Here is an 18,786-nt window from a genome sequence, read left to right as displayed (position 1 = left end):
GACCGTTCCTTGCTAAATATACGCCTGGTCTACCTGACTGCCGGCGCATGCGACGCATACCAGTGATGGCCACAGTGGCCATTGTTATTTATAATAACAATCTTTGGAACGGATATAGATGTTGACAAATGATCATCATGAAATTTAGAACTTTGCGACACGTCTTCCGCTGTCAACGAATCTCTTCGGATCGGAGGTCTTTGCATTTATGAAAATTTTAATGAAATACGCTACGAATTAATGAACAATTATAAAAAGCTAAAAAATGATTACTTTGATAGCACACCTGTTTAGTATGTACTTCTTTGTTAACATAATGAATCAGTAATCTAGATATTCACGTATAGCGGCCGATGCGAATGAACTCTGTTTTAATGTAATCCAACACCGAATTGTGCCATCGGCCCGCCTAACCTTTTAGACAAAAAGCGTTGGATCGCTTATCTAGGTTGTGTATATTATAAACGCTATAAGGAATATTTATAACTATTTAGCCTTTTAAATTGTTTATTTTCTGTCATAGAGGTGAACGATTTTTTTGGATATGATTATAAAATAATATGGGGCTGAGTAGACTCTAAACATATTGTAATTTAATCATATTTTAAGACACATTAATTGAATTGACTATTTCAACTGATTTAAACTCAATTTTGGGATATTCGGATTTTTTAAAATATATTTATAATTTTCATGTTAAGCAAAAATCGTCTAAGAATTCATGCGAGTATTTGTGTAGAACGTCGTTGCGCGGTCATGAAGAACCGCGCGTGCGCATGCGGCTGACCTACTTTTGCGCCTGTGATGACTTGTTCCCCTCCATCGGACCACACACGCCACACTGCGCTACAGCCGGAGCCATTACTGCAACCCATCCTAACACTGAAACATTGCTGCTAACTTTTAACGAAATCCCTTTCGTCAGTTCAACGACCTCACTATCGAAATCCGCACACTCACACGCGTGTCCTCGAACGGCACTGACAGATAAAAAAATGAAACAAAAAACATCTCGCGTAACGGTAAATGAGTACAAGACAGAGATAACTATATTTCGGCTGTGTACTCGACGATCGTAAGGTCGGCAACGAAAAACACTGACGCAATTTTTACAACGTACGTAATTGAGCACTGACGAAGCCAGCGGTGTGTGCGTGAGCGCCGAGAGCGACGCCCGCGTCCGCCGAAACGGAGGCGGAATATTTAGGTGAAAGTGTTTCGAATTTCGACATGACGACATTCGCGCGCAGTCGTTATCGTGATTTTGCCGAATCGAGAGGTTCGGAGAACGCGCATGCGACCGCAACGCAACTCCGACCTGCGCGCGCGCTATCCTTATGTGCTCGTTCCGCAGGAAGTGCACCATACTCCGCGTGCTGATCGTGTCAAGTGCTGCGTCGGAAAAGTATGCTGAGAGTCGGTGTGTCCAAAAATTTTCGAAGACGTAAATTAAAAGGTGATCGGTGAATTAGAAAAATCCGTGGAACTTTATGTGATGTGCGAGCTGCAGCGCTAAGCAAACTGTCGGCTGGTGACAATCTGGGGTCCGAGGCGCTTGACGCTTCTTCACATGCACTGCAACTACAGACGATGACCTCCACAATGGGTAAATATTGTTATGATCAACTTAATCCATTATAAATCAATTTATAGGTTTGCTAATCATTTATAGATTACACGGCAGTTATTATATAACAATTTTTTTTAATGTATTCAAATAATGAAGAGTGAGAATAAATTAATAGTAAGTGAAAAACTGAAAATAATATCTCACCCACGTTTGAGTCTCACTCACGATCTCGTAGAACGTTTCGTAGCACGTAGCTACATTGCGTGTGCTACGATTCCAACTTTACGTAGAATTTGCTTGCTATTTTTTGCAAACAAAATAAATATAAGTAGAATAAAATTCAACTCAAATAATTAAGCTCTTTTAAATAGTTAACATTATTTGTGAAGTCTCATAATTTGTAAATTTTGAATATTATGAAAGACATGATTAATTAATGATAGTTGTACTCCTAAAATTAAAAAATAGTTCGAATAAATGTTATTTTTTGAAATATGTAACATTGATAAGTAATTAAAAATTTACTATATACACTATACTTACATTTATAAGTGTTTTTATCAAATGTTACAGGTCTGTTAAAAATGTACATTAATATTTACATACATTTTTTTTTTCGTTCTTAAGACATAACAATAAATGCTGAGCGTCCAAATTTCTTTTGATGTTGAAATATTTACAATAAATATATATATTATAATAGCAAAAGTAAAGAAAATAATTCTTTTATAATAAGTGTTTTGAGATTTGTGCATCATAAACATTTATTATCTACACTTGCCTACCTTTAAGTAATTGTGAAGTTAATTGTTGAAATTTGAAATTGTTATATTGATTTATTTATCCGATAAAAATAAATAATACATTACCTGCTGATAAATTCTCAATATGTGATTTTATTTGGAATATTTTTTTCATCTAATCAACTTTTAAATGATTACTTGTTTTACACAGTGATTGCTTTGAGACCTTCAATTCCTTTTAGAATTAACTAATGACATTGGTCTGTTTGATCTTACTTTATATAAATGATTATGAACAGGTGTTTGTCATAATAACATCAGCCCATAGCATGTTGAGGAAAAACACACACGTAAGAATTTATTTACAATTTAAATGGAATCATTTTCAACTTTGTCAATTAATGTAATCATTCCATTGCATTTTGGCAATAATAATATACTATACCACTACACAATATTAGTAATAATTCTCGTCACAAATTCACGAGAACTTTGGTTCCAGCGTTCTTTCGTTATATAAAAATACATTTCGTCATAAGACTTTCTATAAAATTTAATATAGCAATATCATAATAAGATTCCATTTACTTACGTTTTGTTTTAGTTTTTGAATTACGATCCATTTGTTTTTTTGGTAAAAGTCAAGTGTAAATAAATAAAAAAACAATGCTACGAGATAAGAGCTATTATACTCCTTAAACAAAGTCGTATAGATTATCATTGGCTAGTTATTTGAATTAAGCAATTCGCTCAATGTCTATTGTGCAAACAGGTCTATTCTGAAATAATTTCAATATTAAACCCGCATACATTGCAAAACAAAAGCTAACACCGTTCCGTGTTAACCATGACATTCCCAAATCGTCTCGTGAATCACAATCGTGACTGCATTAGGGCCTGAACAGACTCAATTGAAAACAAATTCCTTTATAACCTTGTATATGTCTACAACAAAACGTTTTTGCACTCTCAATAATCCCTCAAGTAAAAATGTTAAAGAGACGATCAAAGGTTCTTAACACAATACTCGCCTTAGCACTCATACTTTTTTGTTCGAAACTTTTACTTTCTTCAAATGCTGCCCTTTGTTTATGGTCTATGACTCGATGGGGTCGATGGACTCGCGCCATTTTGCCGTTGCCAAAATACGTTTTTTTACGCTCACTTTCCAAAGCGGTGAAAGCGAAAAGGTACCGAATCACGAATGTCACTGCTTCCTTTCAAAACATTGTAGTGGGAGGATGCCAGTTGTATTCAAATAATAGATGCATAAATGAGTCTGCTATAAAATGTATTGTTCACCTTTGTATTTTATTTTTAATACTGTATTTATTCTGTGACGTAAGCAAATAATTGAAACCGGTATTTCACGGTTAACAATCCAAGATAAGCCATTTAGAGAACGGCCCAAATTCTATAATCAAATGTTTAGTAAGATAATGTAAAGATGGACCCGGAAGAATGATACACACATGACGATATATGACTTCTATCTCGGTAAATGATAATGACATAGGAAGTCAATAGATCGGAAGTGAGTATAGTTTAAAATGGAATGGTTGAGCGATCGTGCCAGTTGAATGTCAAGGCATTATGCCGAAGGCTAAGTCGCAACCGACGCCGAAATCCTGCTCAAGATCATTACACACGTTTATACGTAAACATTATTTCTTCCGTTCTGTATACAAGTATGTCTATGTGTTTTATAATATTTTGTTACTTTGTGCTTCCGAATTGTTACAAATATATGAATGATTATCATGTCAATTGAATCTATTAAAGCAATGCAAATTAAGAGATAAATAAAATTGGGTAATAAATATACTGATCCATTTTAATATAAATTTTAAAATTTACAGCAAATTTCAATCTTAGCTCGGTTGCTTCCATGATAAATTTTATCGTAACTACACTTAATTTAAATATAATATAAAATAATAAAAAAAAATGAAACCAAATATTACAATTTAATGTGTATTCACAATATTTATGTATACACATATTTCATACGTTTAAATACCTATTTTTTTTCTTTAATCTACGTGTCCAAGGTGCGACACCTAAATAGCTATTTTTTATTAAATATGAAGCTACAAATAAATATAATTGGCATTGAAGAGGTGACAAATGCATTGAATTTCTTTCTTATACTGATTTCGACATTAATGTAACTTGCCTATAAATCATTTGTGTGTATAGTTTTTAAAAAATATATCAAGCAATAAAAACATTATTTATAATTTTAATAACTCACCTTTCACAATTAAATTCTAAATTTAGTTTCAATACGAATTTTCGTAGTTTTTATGTGGCAACTTATAGTAATAAATAAAAGGGCCATATCAGAGAATAGCCGAACTGATAGTATGTGGTCACTTCTGGTTATAACCAATATCATGGCCTACCAACATTGGTGTGTCAGTTATCATACCTGGTCTCTTTATCCTGAAATAAAAATAGAAAACGAAATTTAAAACGTCGAAAAAGATTGACTTTGGAAATTTTGAATGATAAAAAGTATACAAATCGTTCTGTGTTTAATTATAGTTTTAATATACGAAATGCCTAATTTCTACGTCAAATATCGGCTTATATTTTTTGTTACTATATATAATTTAATACTATATATACTACTATATAAAACTTTAATGATTAAATTGTCACAGCTTAACATGTTCTCATATTGTACTGTTTGAGTAAGACGTCTATGGTGACCGAATCGGCCTCGTGTCGTCACTGACATTGCTACCGGAACCGTTAACACTTCCTACTGCCCACTTGACCACTTTATTTTAAACCTGGATATATTACACGAATTTATTTTTAAGTACAAAAACCAATCATATGATCAGTGACATATGTAATATATAATATCTATTAAGCTGATCGAGTATTTCTAATACATTATTTGTATTTCTTGAGCTTGTTAAGGAATTCGAAGTTTTGTAGATTAATATCATAATGTTTTTAATATCCCATACTCATGTAATCATATATGAATTAAAAATTTTGAACTAATAATTTAAAAGAGAGAGTTCCATTTTTGAAATATACAATGAGAGTTGAAATGTTTCAAAATCTGAATTTGAATTCAAATCGTGCATAAAAATATTGAAAATGCACTAACGGTTTCTGGGCGGAAAGCGCTCACATGTTGAAAGATAAGCGGATGGCCATGGTTGAGGCCGCCAGACTTCCTAGTCTCTAGTAAATAGCTCGTAATGTGTAAGCTTTTGATCATATATCGGTGTCAACAGACGAACGATCAATATTGGATATTGTTCAATATTATGTAAGTGTATTTGTATATAAAACTATGTTTTTGAATTCTAAAATGAATAGCTTTTGGTTAAAATTGTATATGGCGCAAAATTCAATTATTGGTTCCAATACCATTTCTTGCTTCAGATTACGTTTTTTAATAAAGTCAATCTTAATAAAATTTAGTGTTTTCATTAAATGACTTATTGTTTTGTGTTCTATTGAATGTGTCAAGACATAAATGTAAGTTTAAGACATATTCTAGTAATAATATTCATCAAAGATTAATGATAAACAGAACTCTGAATAGATTTTTTTTTTAACCTTTTTATTAACGATTATTTAAGTATGACATGGTTCTTCTCGCCGTTTCGATTTTTTCCAACAATAAAATTGCAAGTTTATTCAACTACGTATACAAGTGATTTTATATTTAAGAAAAAATATTTTTCAATGTTGACTCGTAAATTTCCGTCTCATAAAATTTACCTCAAGCCTTGCGTATCACATATTTCAAGTTCAGCCACTAAGTTCTTTGTCCGTAATAATCTGTCAGTGTCGAGTTCTGATTAAATTATTTTGATTCCTACTCAACAGTTAATAGAACAATGATTTATCTGTTACATGAAATTTATGTTTTATATTGAGCCAGAAAATGCGATATCAGAATCATAAATTGTTATTAGACAATATTTTGGGGGTAAATAAAAAGTAAAAATTAATTCTCATATGAAGCAAACAACTATTTCCCTCTTCTTTAATAACATACCAAAACAGTCAAGAAAACGCACTAAGTAAAAAAATGGGAGGTATAAGATTTGGGATAACATGCACCTCAAAAGATTTTTATAGATTTATCTCATAGTATGTAATCAGCTACATCTAAAGGTTCTCAGATATTTTTTAATAAAGAATACAGATACAACATTTATAGATTTTTTTATATTCATATCCATATTTATTATGAAACCTATAATCAATTTACGGAAGTCTAATATCGACCTCGTCGAAGCCGCGGCGCAAAAGAAGCTTCAAGCAACCCGCGAATTATGTTGATCGCTTAATTAACACGTCATTATCAAGGTCTTTGACAGGTTTACGTCTATTATTAAAAAAAAAATCTTTTTCGCTAAATAAATTTCAAAATGTGGGTACCACAATTAATCCAAAATTACTGTAAATTAACCACATAACAATTATTACTTTCACAGAGTTGTTTCGATCGACCTTTTATAAGGTACGCATAATTTAAACGCAATAGGATATGTGTTAATAGCCCTGTTTAGCAGTGTAAAAACTTTAATTACAAATATAACCTCGTCTTATTGCCTCCAATGGTGACATGAGGGTTGGTTCATTTTTTGTTTACAATGTTGGTTCACAGTGAATCAGAATCAACGGGGAAATGCTGCTAACATTCTTGCCAACATTCTAAACAACAAACAACGCAGTCATGATCTGAACAGTATCTACTTTAAAACATTTTTTCTTGTATAGTTATGTCCTTAATGTTACGGCCATGTGCGTTTTCATGACTGATAATAAAAGCCTTCTCCATTAAAAAATAAATATATGTTTTCAAATTTCATGGTGGTTTGCTAAACCACCACCACTGTCAAAGTCTATTAACCTAAAACAGACCTACCAATATCCGTTGTTATAAAATTATGGTAAGAATCGAATTAACTTCTTATTAATTTATTTGTGTATATATATCCTGACTTACCTCATGATCGGAAGTAAGATAACATATACATATATCATATTTAAGTAACAAAATGTGCATAATTTACCTGCGCTGTTTCATCAAAATAATCTATTAGTTATGCATTGAAATGACACAATGTGTCATATCATGATTGATATCTAAAAAAAATAAGTGTGCAATTCACACAAAGTAGAATAGAAACTTAATAATTTAATTTAAATTTTCGTCTATCTCTTTATCGTGCCGCATTTTCGTTTCATTGCATTTCAAATAACAACGTAACTAAAGAAGTTTCACTTCTCATATTACACGCTGCAGTAATTCCATACATTCGCTTTTTTACATAATACACATGCTTAAGTATAACGTCAATCTGTAGTGAGTCAGTTTTTTTATGGAGATCTTGCTACTAATCAGCGTAATCGCGCTACAGAGATTTTTATTTCGTATTGACGTACACGTCAAATAACTACGCAGTCTCTTACGTTATGATTTTGTGTATGTACGTACATAGTACTTAGTAACACTATAGAAATCTATTGTGTATACAGTGATAAGAATAAAGTACTTACAAATAAATGGCTTGAATAAAATCTGTAGCATAAAAATATTTTTACTTGAATTTTTTATTGAAGATCTCTGAATAGAAAAAAAATATAAATATAAATACTCTTTCTATGTTCACACAGCTTATAAACAAAATTGTTAACATAAGAAGATATATTATTGACAACACATTGCCTTTGACCTAAGATTGCATGGATTTGCGTAAACAGCATTATAAATAAGATACAGGAAGCTAACAGAAATCATGGCCTTGATAACAATAAATTCAGCTGCCTTATGTTGCTAAAATGATATATTTAGAAGTCTAAAATATCTAACGTCTATTATTTATAACAAAATAAAGTGTACACTGAAAACTTAAGCGTATTTAACATTAAATAACTTATTTAAATACAGTTACTCGAATGTATATGTAGGTAACATTAAGCGATTCATAAATAAAACGCAATAGTATTAATTCACTGCACGACATACATTTATAAGCGTCTCAAGTTCACTAGTACAAAGAGACAAGAAAACAAAACACAATCCAAGGTCAAGGACCTGTAATAATTCTGTACGTATTGGTAATTATGACGGAAACCACAACGTTTGAAATAAATGACGCTTATAAGAACGATAGTCACACACGTATAATAAATTTTCTCGAAACGCATATACTTCATAAACACGCAACAGTGTGTACAGTATATCACAGAGTATGTGACTTGGAATGAGTAACGTCATGTGGCTGTACACACATACATACATTTTTTACAGTATACATTTTGACCACTTCAAACATGATGGCTTTTAAGACTTTTATTACGACATTGTACAAATTATCAATTGATTTAAAAGACCAATGAGATGTATTTCTTCTAACACTATTAATAATAGTTGGTTATTTTTACAAATAAATATTGATACAATTAAATGACATTTTTATATTCTTATTTTTGGACTTATTTTTTCCCGCTGATTTTTTAACTCGTTATAAATACCAATATTCAGCAAACGTGACTGAAATCGGTAGTCTGAGAACGGCTCTTTTATAAATCAGAGATAAATATAAAAATACATCATTATTATTAACTAGATTGCTCTCTTATAGCGGTCCACGTCTAGTATTACTCCGACAAGGACAATAAGCTAACTACGCTAGTCTACAGCCAAATAAAAATAAATAAGATCTATTTTTATCGCGACTAGCAACTTTACTATATAGTAAAATATAAATTTATTAAAATAAAATGTAAATATTTAATTTTTTATACAAATGCTATTTTTATTGACGCTCATTGCTGTTTGTCAAGAATTAACAAAATACAACGTAGTATGCTTATAGCGGAGCAATTCGTATTAATTCTAAACCGAAAATGCTTTAGAATATCATTCAATACCATTTATTACATAATAGTGGGTTTGATCTTTATTACATTATTGACAGCTTTTATAAAAAAAAAATTAAATTGTCATATAATTCTATACGCATGCAATTATACTGCATAAAAACTGAATGAATTGATTAAAGTTGGTTATACTAGAAAATTAACATTCTGACGTATTTAGACCATGACCGTCCCAATTTATGACTCGCATGTTCAGTGTTTATCAAACATTTTACGTACGTCTTACGTCACGTGCATTCTACACAGCGGGGTTGATGTCATACGGTACAATACTATATGAATGGACACGAATATTCATGGTCCAGCAAATTTCAATTATGATCAATCGTAAAACTACGTACTAACTCAAATGAAATAAAAATGCTTTCGCTCAACATCTACGGTTAGGTGCAATCAACGCGCGCTACAGTACAATCAAGTTCAAGTGCACCGGGATAAACAAATTTTATATATATATTGAGTTAAATTAACAGTTTCAATAAATTAACGAAGTATTGAAGTTATCGAAATTAAATTGGGAGTCAAAATGTATTAAATGTTTTTAAACTTTGAAATGCATGATCCTTACCCACCAATATCTGGACCCTTTTACGTACCTAAGCCCGACATGTCGCCAGGATGTAGTGAGTAAAATCATTAACAATAGCGCGAATGAAACATACATCACTAATATTTGTTTAGTGATAAATACGTACTGAGATAATTATAACACAGTGCAACGAGTAATTCATTCATTCATATTTACAGTTTTATTATTATGATAAATCGTATTTTAACTTGAACACGTCGAAAATTTTATTTATCAATATCAAAATTGTAATCAGATTATTAACTTTTTTTTTCTTTGTCTACAGGAATAATGACACTCAGCCGCGGCCCGTGTGACCTCGACAACATGAGTCTGTTCCAAGACCTCAAACTAAAGAGGCGGAAAGTTGACTCCCGATGTAGTAGCGATGGTGAGTAGACTTGTCGTATAGTTTTTAATTTTTACTTGAGTTCCATGGAACCCTTTCCTTTTTTGATTGCATTTATTCCTTACATTTAATTTAAAAAATATACTCGTATCTTTAAATAACACATAGCAAGTAAGTGCGATGCAATTGCTAGATATTTATTCAGTTACGTCATTCATTTTCATCCAAAATCTTATGACAATAACATTCATGCTTATAATTTTTTTAACCTTACGCGTTAGTTAGTAACAATTTTAATTTTAGGATTTAATGAACACCTTAATACAATCGTTTTTTGTTAAATAAAATAATTTTATAAAGTTTAATCGCTACCTATCGTACGTTTCTTTCGAGGATAGACTATTAAAGTGAATTCGATCTTGTCTAAGTGTAAGGTCAGTACCTACAATTTGTATTCCTTACGAGTCCTAACAGTTACCACTCGACTCACGAACTTAATGTCACTTTCGAATACGATAGCAAATTCAACTTGCTATCGGTAATATAATTTTTAAACACTACACTCCAAATTTTTAGTATCATTTTTACTGTAAGACCAAAGAGGTTATATATAGGTTCCAAATATAAAAAAAAACGTAATATTTCTTAAGAAATTATTTTCGACCAATGATTATTCAGATTATTTAAATAAAATATAAAGTAATATAGCACTATTCTGAATTTAAAAAATAAGCGCAAGGCGGTAATTATCTGTGATATTCTGAGATTGCGAATTTGCTAATGTCACAGGTCACGGCGCAAGCGTATATTGCCTAACAAAAATAGACCTTTGTGTGAGGAAATGATTAGTGAGACTATTGCATTACTTATAACATACAAAGGTAAATATTATAATTTTAAAAATGTAATTTTATTCAAGCTTTTAATTTACTTTAATTAAAATATTTAAAAAAAATTATATTTCATTACTTTAATTACCAGAAATTAAATACATTTTCATAGAATATGTAGTATGAGTGACTTAAATTCGAAGTCAACCAACTTGAATTAACAATAACTAAAATAACACAAAAACTAGAGTTCTTTAATCGTAAAAAACTCTAGAAAATTACTTTATTTCTGACTGCTACAGAGTATTCATTATGTCTATATAATATATTTTTCTTTATTAATAAATTGCACCCGTGAATGAATGGGAATGAAGCCGGAGTAGATCGCTAGTATATAATAATCATTAAATTATGACCACCCAATAACGATTACTAGAAAAGCAATGTCATTCTTGCACAACAAATTAATGTTATAATCGGCATTACTAAACGAAAGTTAAATAATAATTATACTAAACATAACTCGATCTTCAACTTAGACTTAGCGTCACTTTCACTTAAAACGAGAATCTTCGAAATTCCGGTTAAACAAGTCGAGTGCTATTGTGAGACTATCGCAATATTATCAAAGAAATACATATTTTACATTAATTTGACAGCGATGACTTGGATGGAATCACTTTCGCCTTTAACTGCCTTCAAAGAATATTTATTTAACGAAATAATTACTATTTTGTAATTTTTTATTGCGTGTGATATTTATCTTAATGTTGGAATTAACATTTGCCTCTTTGAGAAACTTTTTAAACGATCCTTTTTTTAATTGTACGAAAGAAATAAATATATTTCATTTTGAATTAATACCCATTCCCACAGTAAAACTTTAATTTATTTACTTAACTTTTTTATTTGTTTGTTTCGGAAGAAAACATTCGAAATTCAAGATCTTTGAATTATGTAATAGAGATAACATGTTAAAAGTGAAAGTAAAAACTTATTTATTGTAATTATTACTTGACCTTTTGAATAATCAATGAGTGAAAGATGTTCACCGTCGTCTGTCACACTACGTAACATTTGGCGCTATGTGCTAACGATCGCGCTGCAGTAATGAATGGACTTTACGCGAGGAGATTCAATTGTCTTATAATATTTCATGCAATACATATTCGCTGCATAAGAGCTGCAATACAATCAACATCGAATGAGCAGCTAATAAAAACATTTCTCTTTATGCATAAAAGCAATTTACCTTTTTACATCTAAAGTTTTACCATTATTATCAATCAATAATTGTTTAACACGTCAACTTCATTACACGTATAAACGAAATTAAAATGAATCTGAAACGTTATCCATCAGAATACCGAATTATTTCCATCGTTTCATCGCAGGTTCATAAAAAACTAGAAGGAGTATTCAATTATTTATAGATTTGCGTGAATCTCGATAACGGTATCGTGACGTTCAAGGCGCGTCGGGGGTGTGACGCGATGTGACGCGCCACGCACCCGCGCTGTGACGCACCCTCGCGTGTTGCAGCATACGTGCATTCGTTAACAAGATAAGCGGGATTTCAACGTAAGAGTTTGTTTAGGTATGTTAAGCGCGGCTTTTATACTACACAGGGAATTAATATCTCCTTTATAGGTACACCATACTAATTTACCTCAACTATTTGTTTATACTTAGAATAAAAGTTTTTAGTATGGTTGGGTTATTATCGCATAAATAAAAATATTTTAGTCAAAAGTAAGTTATAAGGAACATATTTTGCGAAAATTATTTCAAAAGATAAAAGCTTTATTATTAACCTTTATATTTATTATCTAATACGACAACTTCCTTAAATAAATCTGCAATGAAACCTTTGTTAACTTAACAAACACGGACACGCCAGTATATATCAGGGATGATGATCGATACCATCTATTTCTATATTTATCGTAACGGGGAAGGTGTAGTGTGGAGAATAATAGATATAACGCAGGTCGGCGCAAACGGGCGCAATGACACGTGGCGTCGAGGCGCCGAGGAGGGAGGCGGAAAGATGCCGGGGTGAGGGTGTGACCTAGTTTCAGCCGGTCGCTGACCGCATGCGACCTTCGATTGCATCAATCGAAAAAAGATCGGCCTATTCAAAGAATTTCGAAATGTATAATTCAATCAAAATTGCAGTAAATATGCTTCATCATTGGAATTTGCGTTCACTGATATTTAACGATTTTCAATCAAAGTGTAAGATTGGATAAATTATCCAACTACGATCAATACGTAATGAAAAGCATTCAAAACTAGTACTTATCTATGAAACGAACCTTCCTAGGACCTCAGCAGCCGATTGCATCACGCGGCTAGAAAGATCGGTCCCCACCAATGATGTGGCAAAGGACGCCAAGTGAAATAGAGATCGTCCTCGAAGCGAGAGCGGTGCACGCGTTGCACTAGTCATTGTGCGGTTGCACTTCGCACGCACGGCCGTCTGAGTGACCTAATAGTGGCTGGAGGGAGGGACCGGGAAGGTGCGGGGAGCGGCCCGCGCTGCCGCTCGTGCGGTAGGTCGGGCTCACTGCGCGCGCCCGCCGCCCGTCGCCGACAGTGGAAAACTTTCTTTGCGACTTTTCCTCGCGTAAACAAAACCGCGCAAAGATTTTCGCTCGCGCGCTCGTAAGTCTAACATCGCCCAAATGACCGACACAGATGTAAATATTTTATTCCCAATGACCCGAGTGCAAACGTCTATGTTATTACTCAGTTTTTAAAATCGATGGACCGAGTGATTTGGGATGTAAGCTTCGACACCGGAGCCGGTAACCGTACCAACCAGCGCATATGGATTTAGTAATAAAAAGTCGGTAAAGTTTCTGATTTATTGCTTACGTTTTAAACTAATCAAACATATAATTTATCCACAAAATTAAATAAATAACATTATGTGCAAATAATGTCTCAAAATAATAAAAATACGGGTTTTAATTGATAATATTTTTGTGAAACTTTATAATAATTGCTTTTGAAATAATTAAAGCGGCGATGTTCGGGAAAGCTGCAGTTAAACAAAATTATATTTATAACCTGACCGTAGAGCCCTTTGTGATGTTGTTATAGCGCGTTGCGGGCACAAGCGCAACGCTTCCGGGCGCCGCATCTGCGCTCGCGCCGCTTTCACTTTCTCCTCGCTCACAGCGCCGCATCTCGCGTTCACCCGTTACAACGTGCGACCGTACTTCCTACATTTTCCACATATTATTTTCTTTTCCGTGTTCCGCATTGTTGCGCAAACAATTAAAGTAATACAATATTAAAATTATAAAATAGTTTTTTTTACAAAACTTCTATATTAGTTTCGGAGTGCAACGCTACATTCTCAGCTTGTGAGATGTCCTTTCTCAGCATGCGATTGCATCGGTGAATTAAATTAGTTTTCTATGTGGTCGGGACCGCGCTCACATCGTGACGCAACCGGCTAATCTAGTCGGCGGCGGCGGGAAGTGCAGTGTCGCGTCCCTGCGTCGCACCCCGCGCTTCTAACTGCGACCACGCCGCGCGGTCGTTGACATTTCACCTAGTTTCTATTTGTCACTTATTAAAAGCACGCCATGATCTTATTCTTTCACGATGGTACGGTAGTCTACGATTGTTGTTAATCATGCAATGTATCTCCATAGGTGAGTCGGCAGCCGACACCAGTACGTCGTCGCCAGACCCGGGCCCACCGTCACCGCGCATGGCCGAGGCCGGGTGTAGCACGCCGCCGCACCCACCACCTGTGTTCGACGGCGGCGGATCGCCTTCGCCTTCGCCATCGTGCCACCCTACAGTCATCCGCTCTGCACCACCTTATTCAGTCATTAAATTTGAAGGAGCTCCTGTTGTTAAAACGGAAAGTTCCCAAATTAATAAACACGAATCTGCACCTTCATCGGTTAAACTTGAAGCTGCACCCCCAGAACCTCCTCAGCCTTATAGGCCACGTGCTCTTGCGCCGCCTCCGCAAAGTCCGCATACGGCGCTCTCACCGGGACACTGGCCACCCGCTGCTTGTATCAACGGTGTGAAGCCGGAGCTCATCGGCGGTCATTTCCCACCTCAACCATTAGAACAAAAATCAGGATCTCGAAATACGCAATGGCGCGGTGCGCCAGCTGTTATCATGGGCGAATCTGGTGGTGTTCGGACTATGTTTTGGACATTACCCGCACCAGCCGCTAGTGGTGAGCCAGCAGCGAGTGCGTCGCATACGCCGACACCACCAACCCCCGACCCGGGTACGTGTAGTGAAGAGTCCGCAGCACGATTACTGCTCAACCTAGGTGGAGAATTAAGGCGACCAAGAGGACCAAGATTAGATATGGAGCTTCTCTGGGCTGGAGATGTCTCGCAGCTGCCAGCGCATCAACAAATGCATGCATTAAATCTCAGTGCTGCAGCTGGAACTGTATCAGGTTTACCAGGTGTTGCAAGTGCAAGTTCTTTATCAACTCGTCCAGAACTTCGAACCTATGCTCCTGAGGCAGATCGTGAAGAAGATGAACAACCTATGATATGTATGATATGTGAAGATAAAGCAACGGGCTTACATTACGGCATTATAACATGCGAAGGTTGCAAAGGGTTTTTTAAAAGGACTGTACAAAATCGTCGAGTGTACACTTGTGTTGCTGATGGTGGCTGTGAAATCACAAAAGCGCAACGGAATAGATGCCAGTACTGTCGTTTCAAGAAATGTATAGAGCAAGGAATGGTTTTACAAGGTAATAATATCAATAATGTAAAAACGATATAATAGTAAATATATTTTTTAAAATATTTACATTGAGTTAGGCTATAACAAATAATTATTTTTAAGCTGTCCGAGAGGATCGTATGCCTGGTGGCAGGAATAGCGGTGCCGTATACAACCTTTACAAAGTTAAATATAAGAAACACAAGAAACCAAATACGAAAGCAGCGACTACAACAAGCCGAGCATCACCACCAGAAAAACCTAAAGACCCTTTACCACCCCTCCCACCGCACCTCGTTAATGGGACCATACTAAAGACTGCGTTAACAAACCCCAGCGAGGTAAATGTAATATTATTTAATTAATTTGTCGCATTGATATTCCTAGTCAAGATATTCTACTAATATTTGTATGTTTACCTCTAGGTTGTACATTTGAGAGCAAGACTGGAAAGCGCAGTATCGTCATCTCGAGATCGAGCAGTTCCTTTGGAACGAGCGCTGCATATGATCCGGGCTCTCATCGACTGTGATGCTATGGAAGACATTGCAACTGTACGCCATCTACCTGATCTCCTCCACGACACGTCCGAAATTGGCGACAAACTTTGTAAAATTGGAGACTCCATTGTACATAAAATGGTCGCGTGGACGAAAAAGTTACCATTTATAATGGAAATTCCTATGGAGATCCATTCTAAGCTGTTAATGGAGAAGTGGCACGAGATCTCAGTTTTAACAACAGCGGCATACCAAGCAATGCATGGGAAACTCGCTCATGCACCACCGTCGTCGGATCATGAACATGATTTCATGCAAGAGGTAAGCTTTACACTTTAAACAATATATCCTATAGTATTATTTCGTAAGATTATTAAACTAAATTTTAGCATGCTTTGTGTTTATAACATAATGTAGATTAAATATGTTGTAAAATCTAAGTAACAGGACTAGCCAGCCCTAAAGTATAGGTACTCAAATGATCAAATTCGCTCCCGAGACTTCCGCCACATGCGCGAGCGCAGTTACGTGATCTGCATCGTTGCGTAACCAATAGAAAGTCGCCTCAAACTGCACTCGGACGTTTGCGCTGCATGGCTTGTTCTAATAGAATCGTAAAATGCAATAGTTTCTATTAGTCAGATGATAGAACGAATTATAATGCGAACAGCGCTTTAAAGCGATTTCGCTATTGTTTTTCGGTTGCGCCATCAAATATTGCCGTTAAACTTTACAATATTTAAAAATTCTTTAAAACATAACGTTTACTAAAGATAATTATTCTATAACTTCTGTCTGTAACAAACCGAATAGCGTTTTTAGATATGTACGTATTACATAAACGTAACGAATATGCCGGCAGTTACACAAAAAGCGTTTTCATTGTCTAGTGCATTTCCTTCATACTTATGTATTGCATTATTACGTAAACGTAGAGTCGTATTCTGTACCGCGTTTTCGTAATCATAGATTAATTAACGCATCGATGAACAGATCATGGATATGTGTTTTGTTTTAGAATATAATTACTGCTATTCATTGGCTGATTTATAAGTTATTTATCCTCAATCATGTATATTAGATCAGGAAGGTTGACTCTTAAAGTAGGTAACTCGATATAAGCTAATAATTTAAATACTATATTAATTATTTATTTTAAACAGCTTGTTTTTTATCCTTAACGTCAACTTTATTAAATAACAATATAAATATATATTACGAATTAGCAAGTATTTTGTTGCTTATATTTGTATGTTTTATTAATAATTCTTAGCATCTTCAAACGGAAATTTATTTATTTTTACACAAGTCGTTCGTTTAGCTTATACGACTAATCTTAAAATATAATATATAATATAGTAAAACGTTTATTTGTAATAATTAATTATTAATAATCTTATTCGTTGAAAACCAAAACATCATCTCTACAAATAAAAAGAAAATTAAATAAGAAAATATTCTTTACAGGTTAATGCCAATTTAAGGACATTACAAAATTGCCTGACATCATTGATGGGTAGGCCAATAACCCTGGAACAGCTCCGACTGGATGTGGGACTGGTGGTGGAGAAGATGACGCAAATAACCTGCGTGTTTCGTCGCATCCAGCTCAGGATGGAGGAGTACGTGTGCTTGAAGGTCTACATATTGCTTAATCAAGGTAAATTATACGTAATAATATTGTAATATAATTAGTTTGTTTTATGTATATTTATGTATTAAATAGTTAGCAATTTCTCTGTTTGCAATTCTTTTGAAAGTCACTAAAAATTAGAAAATTACAAAAATTACAAAAATTTAAAAATCAAAAATTTTCTTGACTTTTAAAGGTTTTATTTACAGAAACTTTTGTCACCGCTTGTTGGTAACAAAAACGTTACTACACAACGTTACAATTTTCCTTACGTGTATATGTCTGTGTAAGTCTGCTGTATAATATCTTCTAAAGTGAAGTAAGCTAAAATTGGTTTCCTTACTTTTAATGATTTAATTTAATGTCAATACAACTATTACAGAGTAATATTGAATTTTTTTTTTATATATGTATTACACTGTTTTTCGAATAAATAGCGATTAATGTTATCAAATTAATTTCGTAACATAAGATTACGTTACGGATGTTACATCCCTTCTTCAAATGTTAGTCGAATATAATTAACTAATAAAGAATATTTTTTATTTAATTAAGAAACAATTGATTTGATTATAAATGCAATAAGATCGATTAATTTCGCTTGACAATGCGGCAGAAATCCACTTATAGGCAAGGGTGCATCGCCCCATTATGTGGGTCAGCTGCAACTTGTAATTATGTAAGCCAGGCTCTGCAATTTACTATTCACGTACAAATACAATCATTTTCCGACAACGCCAATGAATTTATCATCATACTGTTTAATTACCAAGTTTATCAATTAATTCTAATAATAAATTGTTTAACACGAGTTTCCATATCGTTGTAAGTTATTTAAATTAAAGTAAAGGGCTTTATTCGATAAAATACAATAATTGCTATAAATATTATGAGCCAATTGTAGTGTCAATTCTGAGACACCAAAATGGAGTCTCAAAGT

General features: G+C 33.9%; 1 protein-coding gene across 8 annotated transcripts in view; it reads left to right on the top strand.

Annotated features, from left to right (window-relative positions):
- Positions 1-18,786, top strand: part of LOC124536802 (hormone receptor 4) — an 84,124-nt gene that overhangs the window by 58,518 nt on the left and 6,820 nt on the right. For 2 of the 8 annotated variants that reach the window (XM_047113427.1, XM_047113410.1), the window contains 5 exons: positions 10,095-10,199; positions 14,656-15,741; positions 15,837-16,054; positions 16,139-16,534; positions 17,681-17,873. In XM_047113427.1, coding sequence (XP_046969383.1) covers positions 10,100-10,199; positions 14,656-15,741; positions 15,837-16,054; positions 16,139-16,534; positions 17,681-17,873 — 1,993 coding nt within the window. In that variant the 5' untranslated portion in view covers positions 10,095-10,099. Of the gene's footprint in view, positions 1-1,354; positions 1,607-10,094; positions 10,200-13,395; positions 15,742-15,836; positions 16,055-16,138; positions 16,535-17,680; positions 17,874-18,786 lie in introns of those variants that run through there. The other 6 variants (XM_047113417.1, XM_047113459.1, XM_047113467.1 and 3 more) reach the window with 6 other exon arrangements.

Source organism: Vanessa cardui, chromosome 2, assembly GCF_905220365.1.
Source record: "Vanessa cardui chromosome 2, ilVanCard2.1, whole genome shotgun sequence".
Lineage (NCBI taxonomy): Eukaryota > Metazoa > Arthropoda > Insecta > Lepidoptera > Nymphalidae > Vanessa > Vanessa cardui.
The sequence above is the reverse complement of the archived record's forward strand: the minus strand, read 5'-3'. Positions and strand labels throughout refer to the sequence as shown.